Below are 19,792 nucleotides of genomic sequence, written 5' to 3'. Positions count from 1 at the left end.
AAATGACGCGGAAAATGACGTTTTCAGCCGTGTCTCACCTTATGTCCGAACTACATACTGCAGGTGACTACAGGTGTAGTTCAAACCCAAACCAACGCCCATGGTTCAAAGGACCGGCCCCTGAGGGTGTCTCCCAAACATTTCCCCACTCGGCAACTCCCTTTAGCTACCTCACACATGTACTGTCATGGCGTGTGTAAACATATCAGAGTTATACTTTAGTACCCGGACCCACACGCAGCTAAGGCGGGCAGTGAGGAGCAACAACCCGTCGGGGATGTTTCTTAGTGGAACTGACAATGTACACGGACCGTGGACGGTGGACGCTTGTCTCTCGAGTAAGTAAACATGCTGTAAAGTTGCCACTATCACTATAATCTCATGTTGTATATCCCTTGGGTAGACTAAACTAGCTTGTGGAGCCTGGCGTGAACGGAACGTTTGTCATTGTTGACTTTGATGTAGCCTCGGTGTTGGCACTTTTTCCATTCACAGCCCTTTCATCTACATAAACGTTCATATTTCAAATATAAAATTCTTACCCCGTGGCCACAGATGTTACAATTGGAATCGGATGGGTCTAAGTACATGTATCTTCCATATTGTTCAATAAAAAAACATTTAAATCCGAACGGTGGCCATTTTCTCATAGATGTTTAATGTATCAGAGTGCAATACACATCCCAACCGATAGGGTCGCGTAATTGAAAGCATAAGGAGAAAATGGCCACCGATTGGATTAAAATGCTTTTTATTAAACAATACGGAAGATACTGGTACTTAGACCCACCCGATTCAAATTGTAACATCCGTGGCATGAGGTCAGCACTTTATATTTGAAATTTGAACGTTTATGTAGATGTACGGTCTGTACATGTAGAAAGTGCAAACACCAGGTTGAAGCTCCGCCATGACTGACATGTTTCGTCCCGACTGACGGCCGTGTGCGTAGAGTAGCACAACGTCACTTTACTTACTGATTGCGTTCGACTCGTTTCACTAAAATTAAAACGGACTGCGGGTAATGGGAGAAGACAAGTGTCTCTTGTTCACAAAAAAAGTATGGTTACATGAAATTAATTAATCTCTGTGCAGGGAGGGAAAAAGAAAAGGGTGCGTCGTTTGTCCCCGCCTTATAGCAGATCTACAAGCTCACAACGCGTCGCGGACTCAACACTTTGTGAGCTTGTAGGTCTGCTATTTTCGGTGCGCATGCAACTAAGAACAAATTATGTATCACGTCGGATGATATCCATGTAAACTACAAGTCTAATCTAATCTAATGTGTTCTTTCCAATGACAGGACAGAAAGTCGTCATCAGCCTGCAAAAATGGAACTGCTGTTGAAGACCTGGGACTACAGCCATATATATTATTTTTCTAAATAAAACGGTTACATTTACACACTGCTTGCTCTACTCATTGGTATATTCTACATTGTGTAAGCATTTATAATGACAAAATGTATGAACACCCAAATCTATAAGGGTTCTTTTGAACTGTTTCATGATATAGGATAGGAGATGGTCTTTCATTTGGCAGAATATGGTACATAATTACATGACTTGTAAGCATTACAGATATAATAGTGAAAAACTCTTGTTCATTCTCTTAGTATTTACTTCGACATGCAATCATTATTTTTCTGGGGACCCCAGCACGTTGGATTCAACTTTACTGGTCTTAGATACAATAGGCTATAGTAAAACCTAACATTATCCATATACACCAATTGAAAGCATGAAACTGTCTCAGTTGAAAATAAAAAGAAAACGATTCGGCTGTGTATGACAAGAGTATTTGAACATTAGCATGTCATCTATTCTAAAGTAATGGCCAAGTTTAGTCCAAAGAATATAACTGTAAATGACAGTGAAACATTATGTTCTCAGAAATAAGGAAAAATGCATGACATGAGTATGAAACGTTTTGTTTTATTATATTGTTGACTATGCCTCAACGCCATGGATGTCCCGACTAGATGGACATCACCAGCACCGGACTGTCTTCATGGTGGGAACTGGGAAGGAATGTTGAACACACACACACACACACACACACACACACACACACACACACACACACACACACACACACACACACACACACACACACACACACACACACACACACACACACACACACACACACACACACACACACACACACACACACACACTTTGTGCTACTCTGCTAATTTACACATGATATTTAGTTTGCTAAAAGATGCAATCGATACAGAATACAATACAACAGCAGCGAAGATTGAGTGTTGCCAGATCTTGTGAGAGAAATAAGCAACCAGATCTATGAAAACAAGCCCAAAAGAAAATACCTATAGGCCAAGAGCACTTGAAACCTAGACATAGGCTATTTGAAAATTGCCGATCTACAAGCTCACAACGCGTAGCGATGTGACGCATTGTGAGGTTGTAGATCTGCTATTTTCTAAGAAATCTTGAGTAAAAAAAGCACTAAATGTATGGAATATTTTTGAAACATTTTAACAACACAAATCTGGTACAGGGGTCCTTGGCAGAAATTATAATTTCAGATGAGGGTCCGTGGACAAGTACACAATTATTTTATCTATGTATTTAAAAACAAGCCCAAAAAAAGTAACCCTCAACTACCAATATTTACAAAGTCACAGAGTCGCTTATAATAAGCAGACATGGCAACACTGGTTGATGACAACATCAACATGTGTTGATGTTGTAGTGAGAACTGGGAGGGGAAAGTTACAATGTAGACCACACCCCCACGCATTCTCCCCTCCCATCAAGGAAGGGCAGTGCCCCAAAGCATTATGGTCATTGTAGTAATACTGCAGTCCAGTCAAACCCCAGTCAAAAACACATACTTCTATATTGTTCTGGCCATAGGGTGCAAATGTCAAAATTTGCTACTGTTATCTACTACAAATATTATACTACAAAAGTTCTTCCAGGGGTGAAGTGCTCCTTTAAGATGGAGGCAATATGTAGATCTAGGAGAAAACACTTTCAATGATTGTGTTCTAACCAAAAACATTAATCTCTTCATGGAACCCTAATAATACCTTACATAAATTCAATGAAAATCCATCCACCTGTTCTTGATTTTTAGCTTGATTATGACCCAACTTCTAAACCTTTTTAACCCACAAAGTTGAAAATCTGTCTGTCTGTCTGACAAAAACAGATTGGGCTGAAAACATAACCACATCCAACTCTGTTGGCGGATGTAAATATCATTTTTAAGTTATTGGTTCACAGACTCATGGGAATCAATGTGTACATACATGAACAGGTTACTCTTGAGTGGATTAATATCATTACTTCTATGTGCATATGATCAAGCTTAATGTTTCTTCAGTGGACTGATTTAAAGCCACGAAACACTTGGATTTGGGATGATTAAGTAGCCTAACCTGAAAAAGACCTCCATTTTACCTTGTAAAGACCTCCATCTTACCTTGTATCATTTGTGAAGTGAAGTGAAGTGGACTCTAATAATGAATCCACTTCACTTGAAGAGTTAATTAGATTCCTAAAACAAAATACAGAAGTTCAAAAGTCCCATGTATTTATGTTTTCACAAACATGAAGCACGTTAAAAGCTGCAATCCATAAACATTTGTGATTAAAATGCTATTTAAACAAATATGTATGGTAGATTAATCCAATAACTAACACTACTGTGGTGGTTGGAGGTAGTCTATTAATTAAGACATATTTAGCTCCTGTGGTCAGGTAGGACCACTACTGACTGAAAGTCAAATAGAAAAAAATGCACCTTCCCAGTGTCATAACAATTTCAAAACTTCGATGGGGGGTGGGTGTTCAAATCCTGGGTGCGACATGAAAGTTATGGATTTCAGCTTTAATCTAATTTCTGCTGTTCATATACAGTAATATCACTGATGGCTGTTATAGACTGTAGTAATGTATTCCAAAGAGCATGGGGTATTTGCTAATACATATACATTACATGCACATACACAATGTTTACAAAACTTGAGTCATTACCTTTAACAGTTTGCTGTCAATTTATTGGTACAAATATACAAATAAAATGTAAATATTACATACATCAGTGACTCATTTGTAACTTGTTTTTAAACACAATCGAATGCAGTCTTTGCTGAACTGAAATTCTTGTAAAAGTATAAACTGTTTAGAGATGAGGCCAAGTTCAATCTCTGAGATACAATTCAGGCTGGAGAAATCAACTAAAGTAGAAGTATTACACATAGTAAACAATATTAAACTATTAATACATTCTTCCAAATAAATGTAACCTTTTTTTAAAACAAATTACACTATGAACACAATGGCATTAGAGTTGATCTAAATACCTAGGGGGAAAAAATAGTATTGGAAAATGTCACACAAAAACGGTTTATTGCAATTGTAGTGTAAAACCCGATATTCTATACCAAGAAAATAAGTAAATGAACAGAATTGGAAACCTTATATGTTAAGGGTCAACAGAGTTCTGAGAATGAATACATGTTGGTTGCATATGCATCCCACGTTTATTATAATTTTGCATTTTTCCTTGATTTAAATTTTTTAATTTAAAAAAAAAAAGGCTTTGTTTTTAGAGATTTGTTTAGTGTTAGTTTTTTTTACTGTAACATGGATTAGACAAAGGGCAAGATTCAACAAGGTCAGAACATTTTCAAAAATAGCCAACCTATAAAAGTTTAAGATTTTTGACAAAGACTAAAACAAAGGGCATTTTCTCTATGATTTGAATTAGTTTTAGTTAGTGTAAACACACAACTGTTTCAGTTAGAGCAGGTTTTTGTTGTTGTAAAGCCTTGTTTACATTTTTTATTTCCGTTAACTAAAACATTTTTCCAATTCTAGTTTTAGTTATTTTGTTTACTTAACTATAATAATCCTGGTTAATCCTGGTTGATGTTAATCTCACTCCTAAAATAATAAAATGTTGAGGATTGTGATTACAATGAGGATCAAAAGAGGCACACATCCCTTTTGCCATTTAAAAGGCAGGCGCTGAACTTCAAACTACAAAACTTACAGACAAAATAAAGGTTTTCACACTGTAGCTCCCTTTTTTAAATGCATTTTTGGTACCACCTGGGTGTGCTGAGCTAAGTTACGAGTGCTCGAAACATCAATCAGCCCACTCAGGTGGTACCAAAAATAAATATGCAAAAGGAAGCTACAGTATGCAAACTTGTATTTTGTCTCGGAGGATTGTGATTACTTCAGAATAATAGTCTTAGCCCAGGTTCTTTCTCAACATCTCAAGAGCAGCCTCCTTCTCTCTCAAGAGATCTTGCAGTTTATCTATTCGTTCTTGCATTTTCATTTCATTTATTCCAGACTCCACCGACGTAGCAGGCATGTTGCTACTGGCAACCTTCCTTGGAGCCTTTGCTGAGATTTCTTCTCTTTCTGTACTTGACTTCTTTGGTCGGCCCCTTTTCCTTCGTATTTTACCCAACTCCAGCATTACACTGCCTTCTTGCTCAGTTAGATCTTGTTTCTTTTGCTTGGTATGTGTCTTCTTTGCAAGTACAGCTAAAGGCATCCCACATGGACAAGCCGTACACATCTTTGGCTTACCCTTCCTCTTGGGCTTTGCACTTAGCTCAGCACAACAGGGCCCTTGTAAGCAACCCATGACTGAAGTGTAGTGTTTATGATGGGTAACATTGTCTTGTGCGGTGGGGATGTCATTTTCATCTGCACTGGTGATGAAATCTTCATCTACTGGCTCCATGGGGCCAAACATCTGTTCAAACTCAACATTGCACTGGATTTCTTTTGGTGGACTTTGATTAGTGTGAACCTTAACCTCCAGTCCAGGACAGACAGCAGAGAGATGCGCTGTCCTCAATTCTGTAATGTAACATGTAGGGGATCCAACAACCATTTTAGGGTTTGGAGTGGTGAGGCTATCTGCCCTGGTGGTGTCTGACTCAGTCTCCACAGGAGCACTATCATCACCATTTCTCGGCTTTGGGTCACCGAGGTCCTGTGAGAAATTATATAATAAATAATTTAACATCAGATAAAATTATTTTATGCCATTTGCTTGCACAGTTTACCACTGAAAACAGATGTTTACCTGCGACTCCCAGTGTTCTCTCTCTTTCAACTTGCTTGTTGAATCCTGAATCGATTCGAGGACACGCACTGTCATACCATTGGCAATGACTGTAATCCCTTTTGACACAGACCCAGTTTTGGAGGCGTCAATCTTCTCCAGGTATATACGAATATCCGATGTTATCCCAAACATTTGTCTCAGCATGTGATCACAACATTTGGATTTCTGGCAAAATAAAAGGAATGATGCACTTAACTCCAACTCCAACATTGAAAATATGAAGATACAAACAATAATCCACACTAACAAACGTGGTCTTTTAGATGACTTATTAAAGTGAACAATTAGTTGTCCTAGATGTTGGCAATGCAGCCTAATTCAACTATTGTATTAAATAATATCATGTAAAAGTCTGAGTTTGTGAGTGCGGACCATTGTTTATCAGGACAAGACACTGAAAATGGGATCTGTAGTGCAGCCGGGAAAAAAAGACAGGACATTTAAAAATACAGAATTAGAAATAATAAGTTAATGAGCAAAGATAGGGACAGGCTATATTGAATTAGGTAATTACCTTTGATTAACATACATGCAGTGTGTCAGAAACAAGCAGATAAACTATGTGATGATGCCAAAAGCAGTGCCCTTACCTCAATATTGTGAGTTTCGCTCTCCAGTTTGATATTGGTGCCGTCTGAAATGCTGTCCTCATGTTGAATATTCTCCATCAATTCCATCCATTCCACATTAATGGGATGCACTTTCACACTCTCCATCGGTTGGGATGTGGCACTGTGCTGACTGTTGTTTTTCTTTCCTCCCTCACTGTTAAGAATGTTTTCCATATCTGGGCCAGAAGTATCCACACAGGGTTTGTTGTTGCCATTTAGCTTGCCATGGTTAGATTCCCTTCCGTGACCAGTGAGTATCTGTCGTTTCCCATGAGCCTCTTCACCAGCCTGACAATTATCAGCAACATTTGTGTTTTGATTGCTTTCATTCAACAATGCAGTTGCACCATTTCTACCTATAACCATACTCTGGCTAGCGCTGTCTGAAATGTTGTCCTCATGTGGAACATTCTCCATTTCCAAAACAATGGGATGCACTTCCACACACTCCATTGGTTGGGACCCGTCACTGTGCCGACTGTTGATTTTCTGGTCTCCGTCACGGTTTTCCGTATCTGGGCCAGAAATATTCTCACTAGGTCTGTCGGTGCCATTAGGTTCCCTTACATGACCAGTGAGTATCTGTTGTACCTCTTCACCAACTTGACAATTATCAGCAGCTTGAGTGTTTCGACAGCTTTCATTCATCAAGCTGGTTGCAATTTGTCTACCAACAACCACACTCTGGTTATTACTCTTATCCAGGTTCCTTGTGCCATGTTGTTCAGTTCCTTTTGCAAGGTCTTGCCTAGGTGCCAATTTACTCGCTGGGACGTTATTGGTCCTATTTTTCTCTGATCCAAACATGGAGTTGGGTGGATTATAGGATACAAATATGACATTGCGATGATCAGCAGCTTGAGCGTTTCGACAGCCTTCATTAATTGAGATAGTTGCACTATCTCTACCAATAACCATATTCTGGACAGGACCTTTATCCAGCTTTGTCATGCCATCTTGTTCAGGTCCTTTCGCGTGTTGCACAGTTGCCTCTTTTCTCGTGGGTACTTTATTGTTCATATTTTTCTCTGATCCTAACATGGAGTTGGGTGGTATGTAGGATACAAATATGACATTGTCTTCATCCATCTGGGGCATACTTGATAGTACCAGTGGCGTGATGTCATCCTGAGGATCATCATCACAGAGGTCAATTATTTCATTCGATCTATCTGGAATTCTAATTTGTATGGAGTTCTGAGTTGTATGTGATGTTTGAGGTGTATCAGTAACATTTTCTAGTTGCAAGGGTTGTGGGCTTGCTTTGTTAACTCCTCCACAAGACTTTGCTGCTGGAGGTGAACTAGGGAGAATATTACCCCTTTTAGCCAAAAGATAGACCTTCCCATTGCACATCATTAAGGCATCGTCCTTTTTGGGTCCACTTTTTGGAGGGCTTGATGAAGAAACTGGTGCCTTCTTTGGTGGGGCAGTTTCATGTGTGTTCTTGGTAGTTTCCCTCTCAGCCACAGCTCTAAGAATGTTAGATTCCACGACAGGTGAATTTACAGGAACCAGACATGGAGCCAAGGAGCCATCTCCCTCTTCAATCACCCATTTTATCGGGCTCTTAGGCCTCTGTGAATCAATGGCACCAGACCTTGAAACTGGATTTGATCCTGTTGATGACGGTCTACAAGATGTTTGGTCTACTGACTTGGAAGGTGACTTGAGGCTGGTAGCTGAAGTTATGCTTAGTGCAGGAGTGCTTAGATTCATGGTTTGTACAGGTGACACAAAGAGCACTGTTGGTGAACTTGAGCTGGTAGCTGACGTAGTGGGTGTAACAATCTGTTTCTTGATGGCTAGCGGGAGTTCAGATACAGGGACAGTTTTGACTCGTGCATTGGAGGGAATCTGAAGGTACTGTCCATTTGGGAGAACTGGCGATTTCACAGTCACTGGAAGGTTATTTTTAACCGTTACTGACTGCGTTTGGGGTAGTCTGGTTAAGGTACCCTGAGTTTGTGCAACAAAATTAGTGAGATTTTGTGGGGCAGATTTAGCTTTCATACAATTGCCATTAAAATGTCCAACTTCTTTAGGTGACGAAAATTGCCTCTTCATAAACTGTCCATTAGCTGAAGAATTCAAAGTTACTGTGTTTCCAATCAGAATAGGTTGTGAAGAGTTAGTTATGGTTCTAGGTCTTTGTGGTTGAACGGTTGAGACTATTTGAGACTGTACAAACTGTCCATTGACCTTTTGGACAGGAATCAATTTCATAATGTTTCTTCCATCTGCACCGACAGCTGGCATTGCTTGGTAGAAGACACCCGTCCCACTGAAAAAAAAAGAAGAGAATTACCAATTTTGTGGAGTGTAGCGGAAAATTAATGAGTAGTGCAACTAGTTACCATTGGCAGGGAGTATAAGTTAAAAAAATGATATTTTGTAACAAGCCCAACACAGTCGATCAGTAATGAAACGGACATTGCTGTCTGGGCAAACATCATTTAAATGTGCATCCCTTGACATGGAAACCTCACAAATTGATTTAGTTTTGTCTTTCCCACTAAATCCCTGACCTGAATATTGCAGTTACAACTTTTCAGACAGGAAAAGTATATAAATATATATATATATTTATGTACTTTTCCTTGTATACTTGTCCAAAGGATCTGAAAATAAAGCCGAACTGAACTGAATCCACAGAGTGACACCGTTGCTATGTTGTGGGCTACATTATCTGTTAGTTTGGAGCTGCAACATGGCGAAAGATGCATGTATGGTGGGCGGGTTGTGCCAGCTCCATGTTATCCAAACAAAGTTTGGCAACACACGGACTCTGAACTGATTTACCAATGCACTGTTGATTAGTCGTCGTCTCAAACACGCTGTGATATATGAATATATATAGAGAGAAAGAAAACGCACAATCAGGTGCACTGCTCAGCGGAGACACATGTAGTTAAAGGAATCAGGGGTGCTCCTGGAACATGAAAAACAGAGCCAGGCACTCAATAATAAAAGGAGGAACTAGAAAAAGTGCTCCTCGGAGCACAGGTCTCAGCCAGATCAGGTAGGTTATTGTGGGCTAGTAATGTTCGGAATTCGCCAATCAGGATGGAATATGAAGGGAAAAAAACGTTTTACATAAGTCGGCCTCCTGGTGTCGCTATAAAAGGCAGATGTGAAAAATGCAGGACAAAGGTTTTTCCTTGGCCTCTAGGGAGTGTACATACAAAGTTTTAGACAGATTGGTGCAGTTATAGGTAAAAGCATGAATCGGGCTGATATAGCGCCACCATGAGGCTGATTTGAACATTTTCTAATGGCATTTCTTCCTCAGCCTAGTGGGAACGTCCGTGCAAACTTTCACAGAAATTGCATATTGTGTTCATGATTTGAGGCATTTTATTTAAAACGGAGCACGCCTGCAAACTTTGGAAGCCATTTTTAGCCAATCAGGGTGGAATATGAAAGATCTGAAAGACCTCTTTTGTTAAATTACTATAGAGATACTGTGTACTGATTTTTGTGATGTTTGGACAAAATCTGTAGGAGTATTGTCAAAAAATGAGTTTTGCAAAAAGTGGTCTCCTGGTGGCGCTAATACTATAACAGACCCATGTGAAAAAATTGGGGCAGAGGTTCTGAATTGGCATCCAGGGAGTGTGTGTGCACAGACCAATCCTTATAATAGTACCCAATCCACAAGTCTAAAACAACTCAACTTCTACAACCCCTATCTTGCTTCGTATACTGTATATTTAGTGGGTAGGGACAGCCAAAGGTGAGTGAGTTCAGTATATATTTCCATCATTCTGATGTGCATTACATACATGACATTCTTTTTATATAGATAAGTATAAGCACCTAAATTCAATCTTACCTGTAAAGAGCATTAGATTCCATTTCTTTATTTGCCTTAAACATGCTGGGGGCACCTTAGAAGATGTTACAATGTAAGGAAAAGGTTGAGGTGCATCACTGCTAGCTTGGCATATCTGCTGCAAAAAGGGAGAAAGAAAACAATAAATGTAAAATAAAGTAGCTTCTGAGGACAGTAGTAAATTTAGAAACCAGAGACAACAATCTAAACATAGACAATCTAAACAAAAGAAAATGTCTACATACTTCATATATATTAGATTAAAAAAGTAAGAATGATAATGATTAATAGATAATAAGCCCAAAGAACTTTGACTGATTAACCCTTAAAAAGCCCATCAACTCTTGGATGCAGTGGACCCCTCTACTAGACTGAGCTTCAATTTACCTTATTGAACAGTATGGAAAAATGGAAAAAGACTCTGGTAACCTGGAATATGCGATCATGTCAAACCTGTGGTGTACTTATGTCGGTCTATTTTTTGTATTCTTTTATTTTTCTTGTCTAATGTAATGTCTGTGTATTGTGGTGCCTGCTATCGTCTTTGTGTTTAAACAAGAAATGACTAAAGTCATAATATAGCCGCTAGCGGCAGGCTTTTTTTGCCCCAATCTGCAGCACAAAATGTAAAAGTGGTCTTTAAAATGAAATCTCAGCCATTCCAATGCAACCATAATAACTCCACAGAGAGGTTCATCGGTTGGCTACCAATATAAAGGATGTGTGTGTGTGTGTGTGTGTGTGTGTGTGTGTGTGTGTGTGTGTGGTAATGTACTTGTGTGAAAGTACAATAGTATTGGTATCAAAATGTACGTAAAGTTCCAAAAGTGAAAGTACTGAAATGTTTGAAAATAGCAGATCTACAAGTAGGTATTATACTTGTAGGTGTGAAATAGGGCTAAAGTGGTAAATGTATGTTTTATAATGTAATGTACAATATTTGCCTCTGAGATGTAGTTGAGTAGAAGTAAATTAAATTTGTATCAACAACAAAAATAGTTAGCCTGGCCTACTTATGCTTAGGCTATGGAAGTTAAGTGCAACCCTAATCCTAAGTGAAACCGCCTTTCAGGGTGAAAATGGCGCAGCCTCGCTTCTCCATCTAAACGTGCAATACAGCGGAATCCGCAAAAGTGTGATGTTATGTTTCACGTAGGCTGACTAGGCTCTCTTGCATGAGTGAAATAAGCAGTCAGTTCTATGAAAACAAGGCCAAAAGAAGCGACTAGGCTACATGAGCAGTAGCACACTAGTACATTGGCTATTTGAAAATAGCAGATCTACATGCTCGCAAAGTGTTGCATTCACGACGCTTTTTGAGCTTGTAGATCGGCTATTTTGAAAAAGATCTTGAAAAGAAAAAGTTAAAGAATATTTGGAATATATATATATATATATATATATATTAGGGCTGGGACTCGATTAAAAAAATTAATCTAATTAATTAGAGGCTTTGTAATTAATTAATCTAAATTAATCGCATTTTAATCGCACATCAATATTTGACCTGAGATCAGTGAGAAAAATTGTTTTCAAATGGATTTTGGTAAACGTCTTTAAGTACATGTACTCAAGAACTGTACTTAAGTACAATTTTGAGGACTCTCGAATACGCCTATTTCCAATTTTTTAATACTTTTACTTCTACTCCAGTAACTCCAATATATCTCAGAGGCAAATATTTAACTTTTAAACTTATTAAAACTTTAGTTACAAGTTACTTTGTAGATTTCGATTAATATTATAAAACATACAGTAACCATGTGAAAATAGCAGATCTACAAGCACAAGGCATTGTGAGCTTGTAGATCTGCTATTTTCCACCACTGGAGGCTGGTAGAGTGTGTTGTTGTTAGTTGTTTTATAGTCGTTTAATTAATTATAAAAAAATCGCGCGCATGTGACCCGCACCGCATCGTGCACCCCCCCCCCCCCCCCAAACGGGACAAACGCGCGCGTGGGGGGCGGCATCCATTACAGATTCTGATTTGCCCAGCCAACATTATCAAGCAGGCTATGCGGCACGTCTTCATTCAGTGGCTGCTCTGTTGTTGTGAGAACGACGTCGTTCTCACTTCTCAGACAGCTTCTCAGGCGGACCGATAATACCAGCGCAACAACCTGGTGCGCTGGATAATAGGTCCGTCTGAAACTCGTCCAGTGAGAAACGTTCCGCGGTGAAAAAATAGGCGCGATTAAAATGCGTTAATTTTTTTAACGCGATAATTCTTTTGTAATTAATTGATCGAAATTAACGCGATAAAGTCCCGGCCCTAATATATATATATATATATATATATATATATATATATATATATATATATATATATATATATATATATATATATATATACATATATATACATACATACATACATACATACATACATACATACATACATACATACATACGAGCAGTAGCACAGACTAGTACATTGGCTATTTGAAAATAGCAGATCTACATGCTCGCAAAGTGTTGCATTCACGACGCTTTTTGAGCTTGTAGATCGGCTATTTTCAAAAAGATCTTGAAAAGAAAACGTTAAATAATATTTGGAATATATATATATATATATATATATATATATATATATATATATATATATATATATATATATATATATATTCTGTCAGTCATTGTACGTATATTAGAACGAATTGATTACTGCAACAAAGTAATGATACAGCACTATTGTTACAACTTGTGCAACTTTTATTTCAACTTAACCACAACAACAATATCATTATGTGCATGCACTGAAGGGCAGAGCAGATCACTCACTCCAGACTGGAGTTGTCCCGATCAGGTTTTTTTGCCCTCGAGTCCGAGTCCTTTCATTTTGAGTATCTGCCGATACCGAGTCCCGATCCGATACTTTCATTATTCAAATATTTTGAGATTATTATTTATGCATGTATAATTTATTTTGTAGCAATAAAAGACAATATGTCTCAAAACACTGGCTGACAGTATTGCCAACAAAAGAAATATTAATGAAAGAAATGAAGACAAATACAGAATCTCGGAACATTGGCTAGCAGTTATTGCACATAGCCAAAATACAATAATAATATTAGACCATTGTCATTCAGGATGGAAAATAAAGTTGTCATTTTGGGGAGAAGTGGAACTTAGAAGTCATTTAAGTTTAGTGTGAGGGAGAGGGTCTACTCTGATTACTACAGCAGGTGTCCTCAAGGTGTTTTAGGTCAAGGACCCCTTAGCTAAGAGAGAGATGAAGCAGGGACCCCCACTACATATTGTATACAATTTGTGTTGCAGATTAAACCTTTTCATAGATTTCATAGATAGCTCCATAGACGTATGTAACAGCAGTGTCATCAGTGTATTTATCAGACATGTCAAACTCTCAGCACTTAGTAAAGTTGACCCTAGGCTCTGTACTTGGTCTGCTCTTTTCCCCTCTACACTATACCTCTTCTAAAGCTCTCCTCATAATATAGGGATATTAGGGTTCATGTGGTTAATGTAAATAAAAGAAACAGGTCCTATCACAAAGATTTGGAGAACCCCCTGTAGTAACTCTGAGGACCCCCTGTTGAAGACCCCTGCTCTACAGGGAATTACTTGATATCTACACTACAGAAAACATTCAGTTTGATATCACTCACACACACACACACACACACACACACACACACACACACACACACACACACACACACACACACACACACACACACACACACACACACACACAAACACACACACACACACACCTGCCATTAATTAGTGATGTTGATTGCCATGTGGTCAACTGCGCATACAGGCTTAACGAGCCATCGTTAACCTGCTAGTGACGGGCAATAATATGCGCATTTGTGTTGAAACGCATCGCTCTGATGATCCAAGGAAGTTGGAGCAACTCTCTAAAATGGTGGATTTTAGTTTGGCTGGTCAATTTGAGATGACAACAGCTTTATTATATAATATACATATAACACACCGAGTATGGAGAAGAAGTCTCTCTCTGTATCGCGCTGTATCTATCAGTAACACTAATGAACAAAATAAAACACAAGTGGCCGTGATGCCTCATGCCTGCCCTGCGCACGCTGATTTCACCGTTTCCTCTGCTGTCAATACGGTAGACACCAGTTGACTAGTTGAGATTCAACATCAAGTGAAACGCTGCATAAACAGTAGTTAGGTTTGCCTATATTCCAGCTTAAAATGCGCGCAAGCCATGCAATGCTTTTGATAGAGAGGACAGACTGGAGAGCTGGAGAGAGAGAGAGAGAGCAAGAGAGAGCACGTGCGAGAGAGAGAGAGAGAGAAAGTATTAGACGATGTGGTCCGATTGTTTTATCATCATTAATGTAGCCTACCCTACCTACAACAGCAACAAAAGGTTAGTAGTGTAGTAGACCTATATTTGAGATGTATGATGATCAGTTATTATTCTAGTGGTCGATCCAAGATGTTTTACTACATTGACGACCAGTGCCTGCGTGCATCTCCCTCTCTCAACGGTGTCACCGTGACCGTGTGTGTGTGTGTGTGTGTGTGTGTGAGAGTGAGTGAGTGGGGACTGGGGAGGAGGGCAGTTAAGGGTCGCAGCCTGATAGATACAGCGCGATACAGAGAGAGACTTCTTCTCCATACTCTGTGTTTTATATATTGTATTATATTATATAAAGCCGATCCCTGATCGGGTCATAACGTCCGAGTCCGGATCGAGTCTGCAGTCCCCCCCATCTATTTTGAGCTAGGGAACCCCGTTCCCTGCGTGGACGGGCGATGTGAAGTCGGCGAAAAATAAATGTTCTAAGTAACTAAGTACATTTACTCAAGTACTTTATAAGCGTGCATCCGTTGTTTGGCCTTTGCAGTCAGAGGTAAGGGGGCGCCTCCCCTGCGCCGCTGCGAGGGGAGGCGGGTGCTGCAGGACGGCCGTGATGTGTGTGTGTGTGTGTGTGTGTGTGTGTGTGTGTGTGTGTGTGTGTGTGTGTGTGTGTGAGTGAGTGAGTGAGTGAGAGAGGAGGCGGGTGCTGCGAGTGACGTAACGGCCGTCCATTGGCTTTAAAGTAGTGTCTCCCCAAGTCCCCATTGGCTGTAAAGTAGTGAAGGACAGCCAGGACAGCCAATAGACAAATAGGTGTCGCGAAAACATGTCGAAAACATGTCGAAAACATGTCGCGAGTGACGATGTCTGAGGCTGTCTGTAGAGCCGCCGCGCTGCTAGCGGCTAAAAAAAAGTGGTTCTACACAAATGATATGCTATAACAAATGTCAAAACTTTCAGAACTTCAATAAAGAAACACATATATATTTAAAGAAAAGCCCATCAACAAAACCTACTATAGGCACCTCTCCAATTGAAAGAGCATTGACGATGGATTTTACAAAGGGTTTTATTAGTATTCTCTATGGCCTGTTAAGATCCAATGCGACTGTTAACACCCTGGATACTAAGAGGAAATGGGAGAGAGATCTCGGGGTTGAAATTGCGTTACGAAGTTTGGTATGAAATATTTGAAAATGCAAAGAAACTCTCTATATGCAATAGAGCCTGGTCGATTCAGCAAAGAACCATACACCGATTACAGATCACTCCTAGCCTTCGCCATAAAATGAACCCTAATCTATCACATCTCTGTCTTAAATGTAAGATTGAAGATGGAGACTATATTCACTGTATGTTAGTGATGCGCGGGTTGACCCGTAACCCGCGGGTCAACCCGCGGCGCGGGTGGGTCGAGTCAGAATTTCAGAGGCAATTATGAGGGTGAGCGGGTCAGCGCCTCTCACACGCAAAAAATAAATTAAAAATCACATGTTCTTGTTTTGTCTTTATTCCTAATAAGAATAATAACAATAAAACAGTTTGAATACACTTGGGGATTATTTTCTAACCATGATTTTACAGAATTAAAAAAAATCGCGGGTCACGGGGTGGGTTGAGCCATAGATTTATATATGGGCTCGCGGGGCGGGTTGAGTTCCGTGGCGGGGCGGGTCATGAAAAAACCCAACCCGCGCATCACTACTGTATATGGTCGTGTCATAAGATCGAACGTTATTGGCTGGGTGTTGTGCAGCAGTTGAATGTGATTTTCGAAATGGAGTTTGAACCTGACCCTATGTGTTTGATTCTGGGACTTCCTGATAAAAAGATTGACAAATTTCATAGACGCTTGTTTAATCTTTTAACCTATGCTGCGAGGAAAAATATTCTGTTGTCTTGGATTAATGAGAAACCACCAACAAAGAAAGACTGGCACAAAATAATCATGCAGTGCATGCCATTGGAATTTTTAACCTGCCTCCTACGTTCCACAACCGATGCCTTTTATAAAATATGGGACCCATATCTACATTTTATTGGTCCTCAATTGGCTGACACTTTAACGATAGGGTTCCTTACCAGCAGTGATTCCGCTGACCTTGATGTATAATGTCTAAATCCTTGCTTGTTTATTATTATTATTTTTTTATCTTTTGTTTTCATCTTTTCTGTTGTGGATGTTTGTACTGTGATCTATATTTCTTGTATTGTTTTTTGTTTTGTTCTTGGGGTAGTTACTCACCCATCTGTGTAATGTCAAGCACCAAATCATGTATATATATATATATTGTGTTATCTTTTGGTCCATTGTAAGTATGTGTAATCTATATTTGTATCCGTGTCCTTGTCCTTTTATAACGTGTCTGAGCTGAGCTGTTTTTCTTGTTTTGTTTTGTCTTTGTGTAAAAAAAGAAAAATCAATAAAAATACTATAAAAAAAAAAAAAACTAAACATCTAGCCATGTCCTAAAAACAAACAGGCTTCACACACATATCTCAGAAAGTCATACTGTGTAACCTTTTCCAATTAAACAAACGTTATTTTTGATATAATCTTTCACGGTACATTTTTCACAATAACTATTCCACATAAATGTGTTTTTTGACAACTTCCATAAAGACCATTTTAGTCACACGTGCCAAAATGACAGGCAATCTACCGTTTCTGAGTGGCTACTGCTGTGGTTTTGTTTTTAACAGAATTCTGGAAATCACAGTTGTAACAGACCAGAGGATTGATTTCCATTATAAAATATAAAAGTTGAATAGTGTTTTAGTTTTTTAAGTACATAACATGGGGAAAAAGGATAGATGTCCTTGTGTGGCCTACATAATCAGATTCACTGTCACATCATAGGTTTACAGAGGTCTTAAGAAGTGGGTGAAATTCTTTCAGGAGAGAGAGAATAGAGTAGGGTGAAAAATAAAAATATAACAAATATACATATCTCACACTCACACTCACACACACACACACACACACACACACACACACACACACACACACACACACACACAAATAGTGTACCAGGGTATGTACATTAGATATCACTATGTACATTAGATATCACTATGTAAAAATAAAACAGCAGTAGTAAATAAACAGCAACATGGTGCACATAGGGTGCAACAGAATACACACACACACACACACACACACACACAAATAGTGTACCAGGGTATGTACATTAGATATCACTATGTAAAAATAAAACAGCAGTAGTAAATAAACAGCAACATGGTGCACATAGGGTGCAACAGAACATAGCCTTAGCCTATATATATTTCACTATTATTTCAGGAACATTTTAATTGTTACATGTTTCTATCTTTGTTCTCCTTGCTCTTCTATCTCTTTTTCTTCCCTTTCCTGGAAAACTACAAATGGAGCTTTAAACCTGTGAGGTGACAATAAACTGATTCTGCAGACACACAGACACACCAGCTGCAGTCCAGCAGAGCCATGCCGTAAAAACATTAGACTTGTATAAAACTGAAATCAATTAGAAACATTGTTTTCCACTCTCAACCAAGCCAAGCATGTGACAGCAGTTGCTTTCACCCCTCCAGCTTAGATTGTACAGTAACAGACTACAGTAACGTTACACCGGAAACAATGGATGACTGCATAATGGCACAGGCCTACATTTTATATGCTCCCCTGTTAAAACTCAGCGAAAATGATGTGAGATCAACATGTAAACGTATATTCCATGGCGTTATTCGCTTACCATTAGCCTTGGATCAAGACTGTCATAGATGTATTTTATCGAGTCTGACTTTGACCTTCTTATCTATGAAGTAAAAGTCAGATTTGATCAAATACATCTATGATAGTCTTGATCTTGATCCAAGGCTAGTTTACCATCTAGTCGTGTTGGCGGGTCGTTTAGCACCCATGCTAAACCCAAGTCGCTTGCCAAACACAACATACCGGTACGCGTTTGAAACCTTTATTTTAGGTGAATCCATTCACTCGTTTTAACAGTGTATTATTAGACCAGTTATTTCGACAAGCAACCCATTAGTTCAACACAACTATAACGTCCTGAACGCCATCTTATCCACATTAAACTCGCACCGCCCATCAATCATCACATCGGACTATGTGTTAGACGAGGCAGCTGCGCCATCTAGTTACAACTATGTTACGGCCGCCAATGGCCGCCTGGACGAGTTACGTTACACACACTGAAGAGCTAGTACACATACAGCTCCTCTCATAAGACGACAATATTTACCTGATGGACGTTTAAAATCTACGTTCGTCTCCCGTGTACAGCACTATTGTATTTGCCGTCGCATGGCCAGATGTATGCTTTCTTTCTACATTCCTTGTTGTTTTCCTGCCCTCCTCGCTCAACGTTGATTTCCGGTTCCTCCTTGTTACATTTCCACTTCCGTTCCGTTACAGGAGCTGCGTTCAAGATACCGTGTAACGATCCCGGTCTAACTAGTGTCGGCGCAATGGGAGCAATTTAAAGTACATCCACCGATGTTTTTGTGCAACGCGTGTTAAGAATTTTAATAACCACAGCTATGTTAAGTAAAAACAACGTGCACAATGACATTTGTGCACATTTCGCCAGAAGATAAAGATCATTGTTGTTGTTACCATGTAAACATCCACATTACTTCCGGTTTAAGACCGTTCCCTGGAAGTGGTGGTGACGCGACATCTTGTGGTCATTATGGAGAAGGTTTTTTAAACTCAAAATGGCCCCTCGCATTTCAACCTCTTTATTGGGATAGTGAGGTGATTGAAAAGGAGGATAAAGAGAATACAGAATGAAAGAATGTTTAGAAAGTAAAAGGAGTAAAATCAGTATGTTTACTCAACCTCAAATGGTGCCTGCACCTCACAAATTATAATCCAGGATGAAAAAATTACCCACAGCAGGTCCCAC

General features: G+C 39.3%; 1 protein-coding gene and 1 long non-coding RNA gene across 3 annotated transcripts; one reads left to right on the top strand and one right to left on the bottom strand.

Annotated features, from left to right (window-relative positions):
* Positions 1 to 184: 184 nt before the first annotated feature.
* On the top strand, positions 185 to 1,402 carry LOC311053714. Its single transcript, XR_014601669.1, has 2 exons — positions 185 to 338; positions 1,304 to 1,402. It is a non-coding gene; the product is annotated as an uncharacterized lncRNA (long non-coding RNA).
* A 3,168-nt stretch (positions 1,403 to 4,570) lies between these two features.
* Positions 4,571 to 19,300, bottom strand: lrif1 (ligand dependent nuclear receptor interacting factor 1). Of its 2 annotated transcripts, none has more exons than XM_084070497.1 (5): positions 19,127 to 19,300; positions 10,576 to 10,690; positions 6,720 to 9,024; positions 6,088 to 6,294; positions 4,571 to 5,994 (listed from the first exon to the last, which is right to left on the bottom strand). In XM_084070497.1, the coding sequence occupies exons 2-5, from the start codon at positions 10,617 to 10,619 to the stop codon at positions 5,236 to 5,238; spliced, it is 3,315 nt and encodes a 1,104-aa protein (XP_083926623.1). In that variant the 5' UTR covers positions 10,620 to 10,690; positions 19,127 to 19,300; the 3' UTR covers positions 4,571 to 5,235. The 2 variants fall into 2 exon arrangements, with proteins under 2 accessions (XP_083926623.1, XP_083926622.1); XM_084070496.1 differs by having other exon boundaries at positions 10,576 to 10,693; positions 19,127 to 19,299.
* Between the last annotated feature and the right edge of the window lie 492 nt (positions 19,301 to 19,792).

Source organism: Gymnoscopelus microlampas (assembly GCF_963454915.1).
Source record: "Gymnoscopelus microlampas genome assembly, chromosome: 10".
Lineage (NCBI taxonomy): Eukaryota > Metazoa > Chordata > Actinopteri > Myctophiformes > Myctophidae > Gymnoscopelus > Gymnoscopelus microlampas.
The sequence above is the reverse complement of the archived record's forward strand: the minus strand, read 5'-3'. Positions and strand labels throughout refer to the sequence as shown.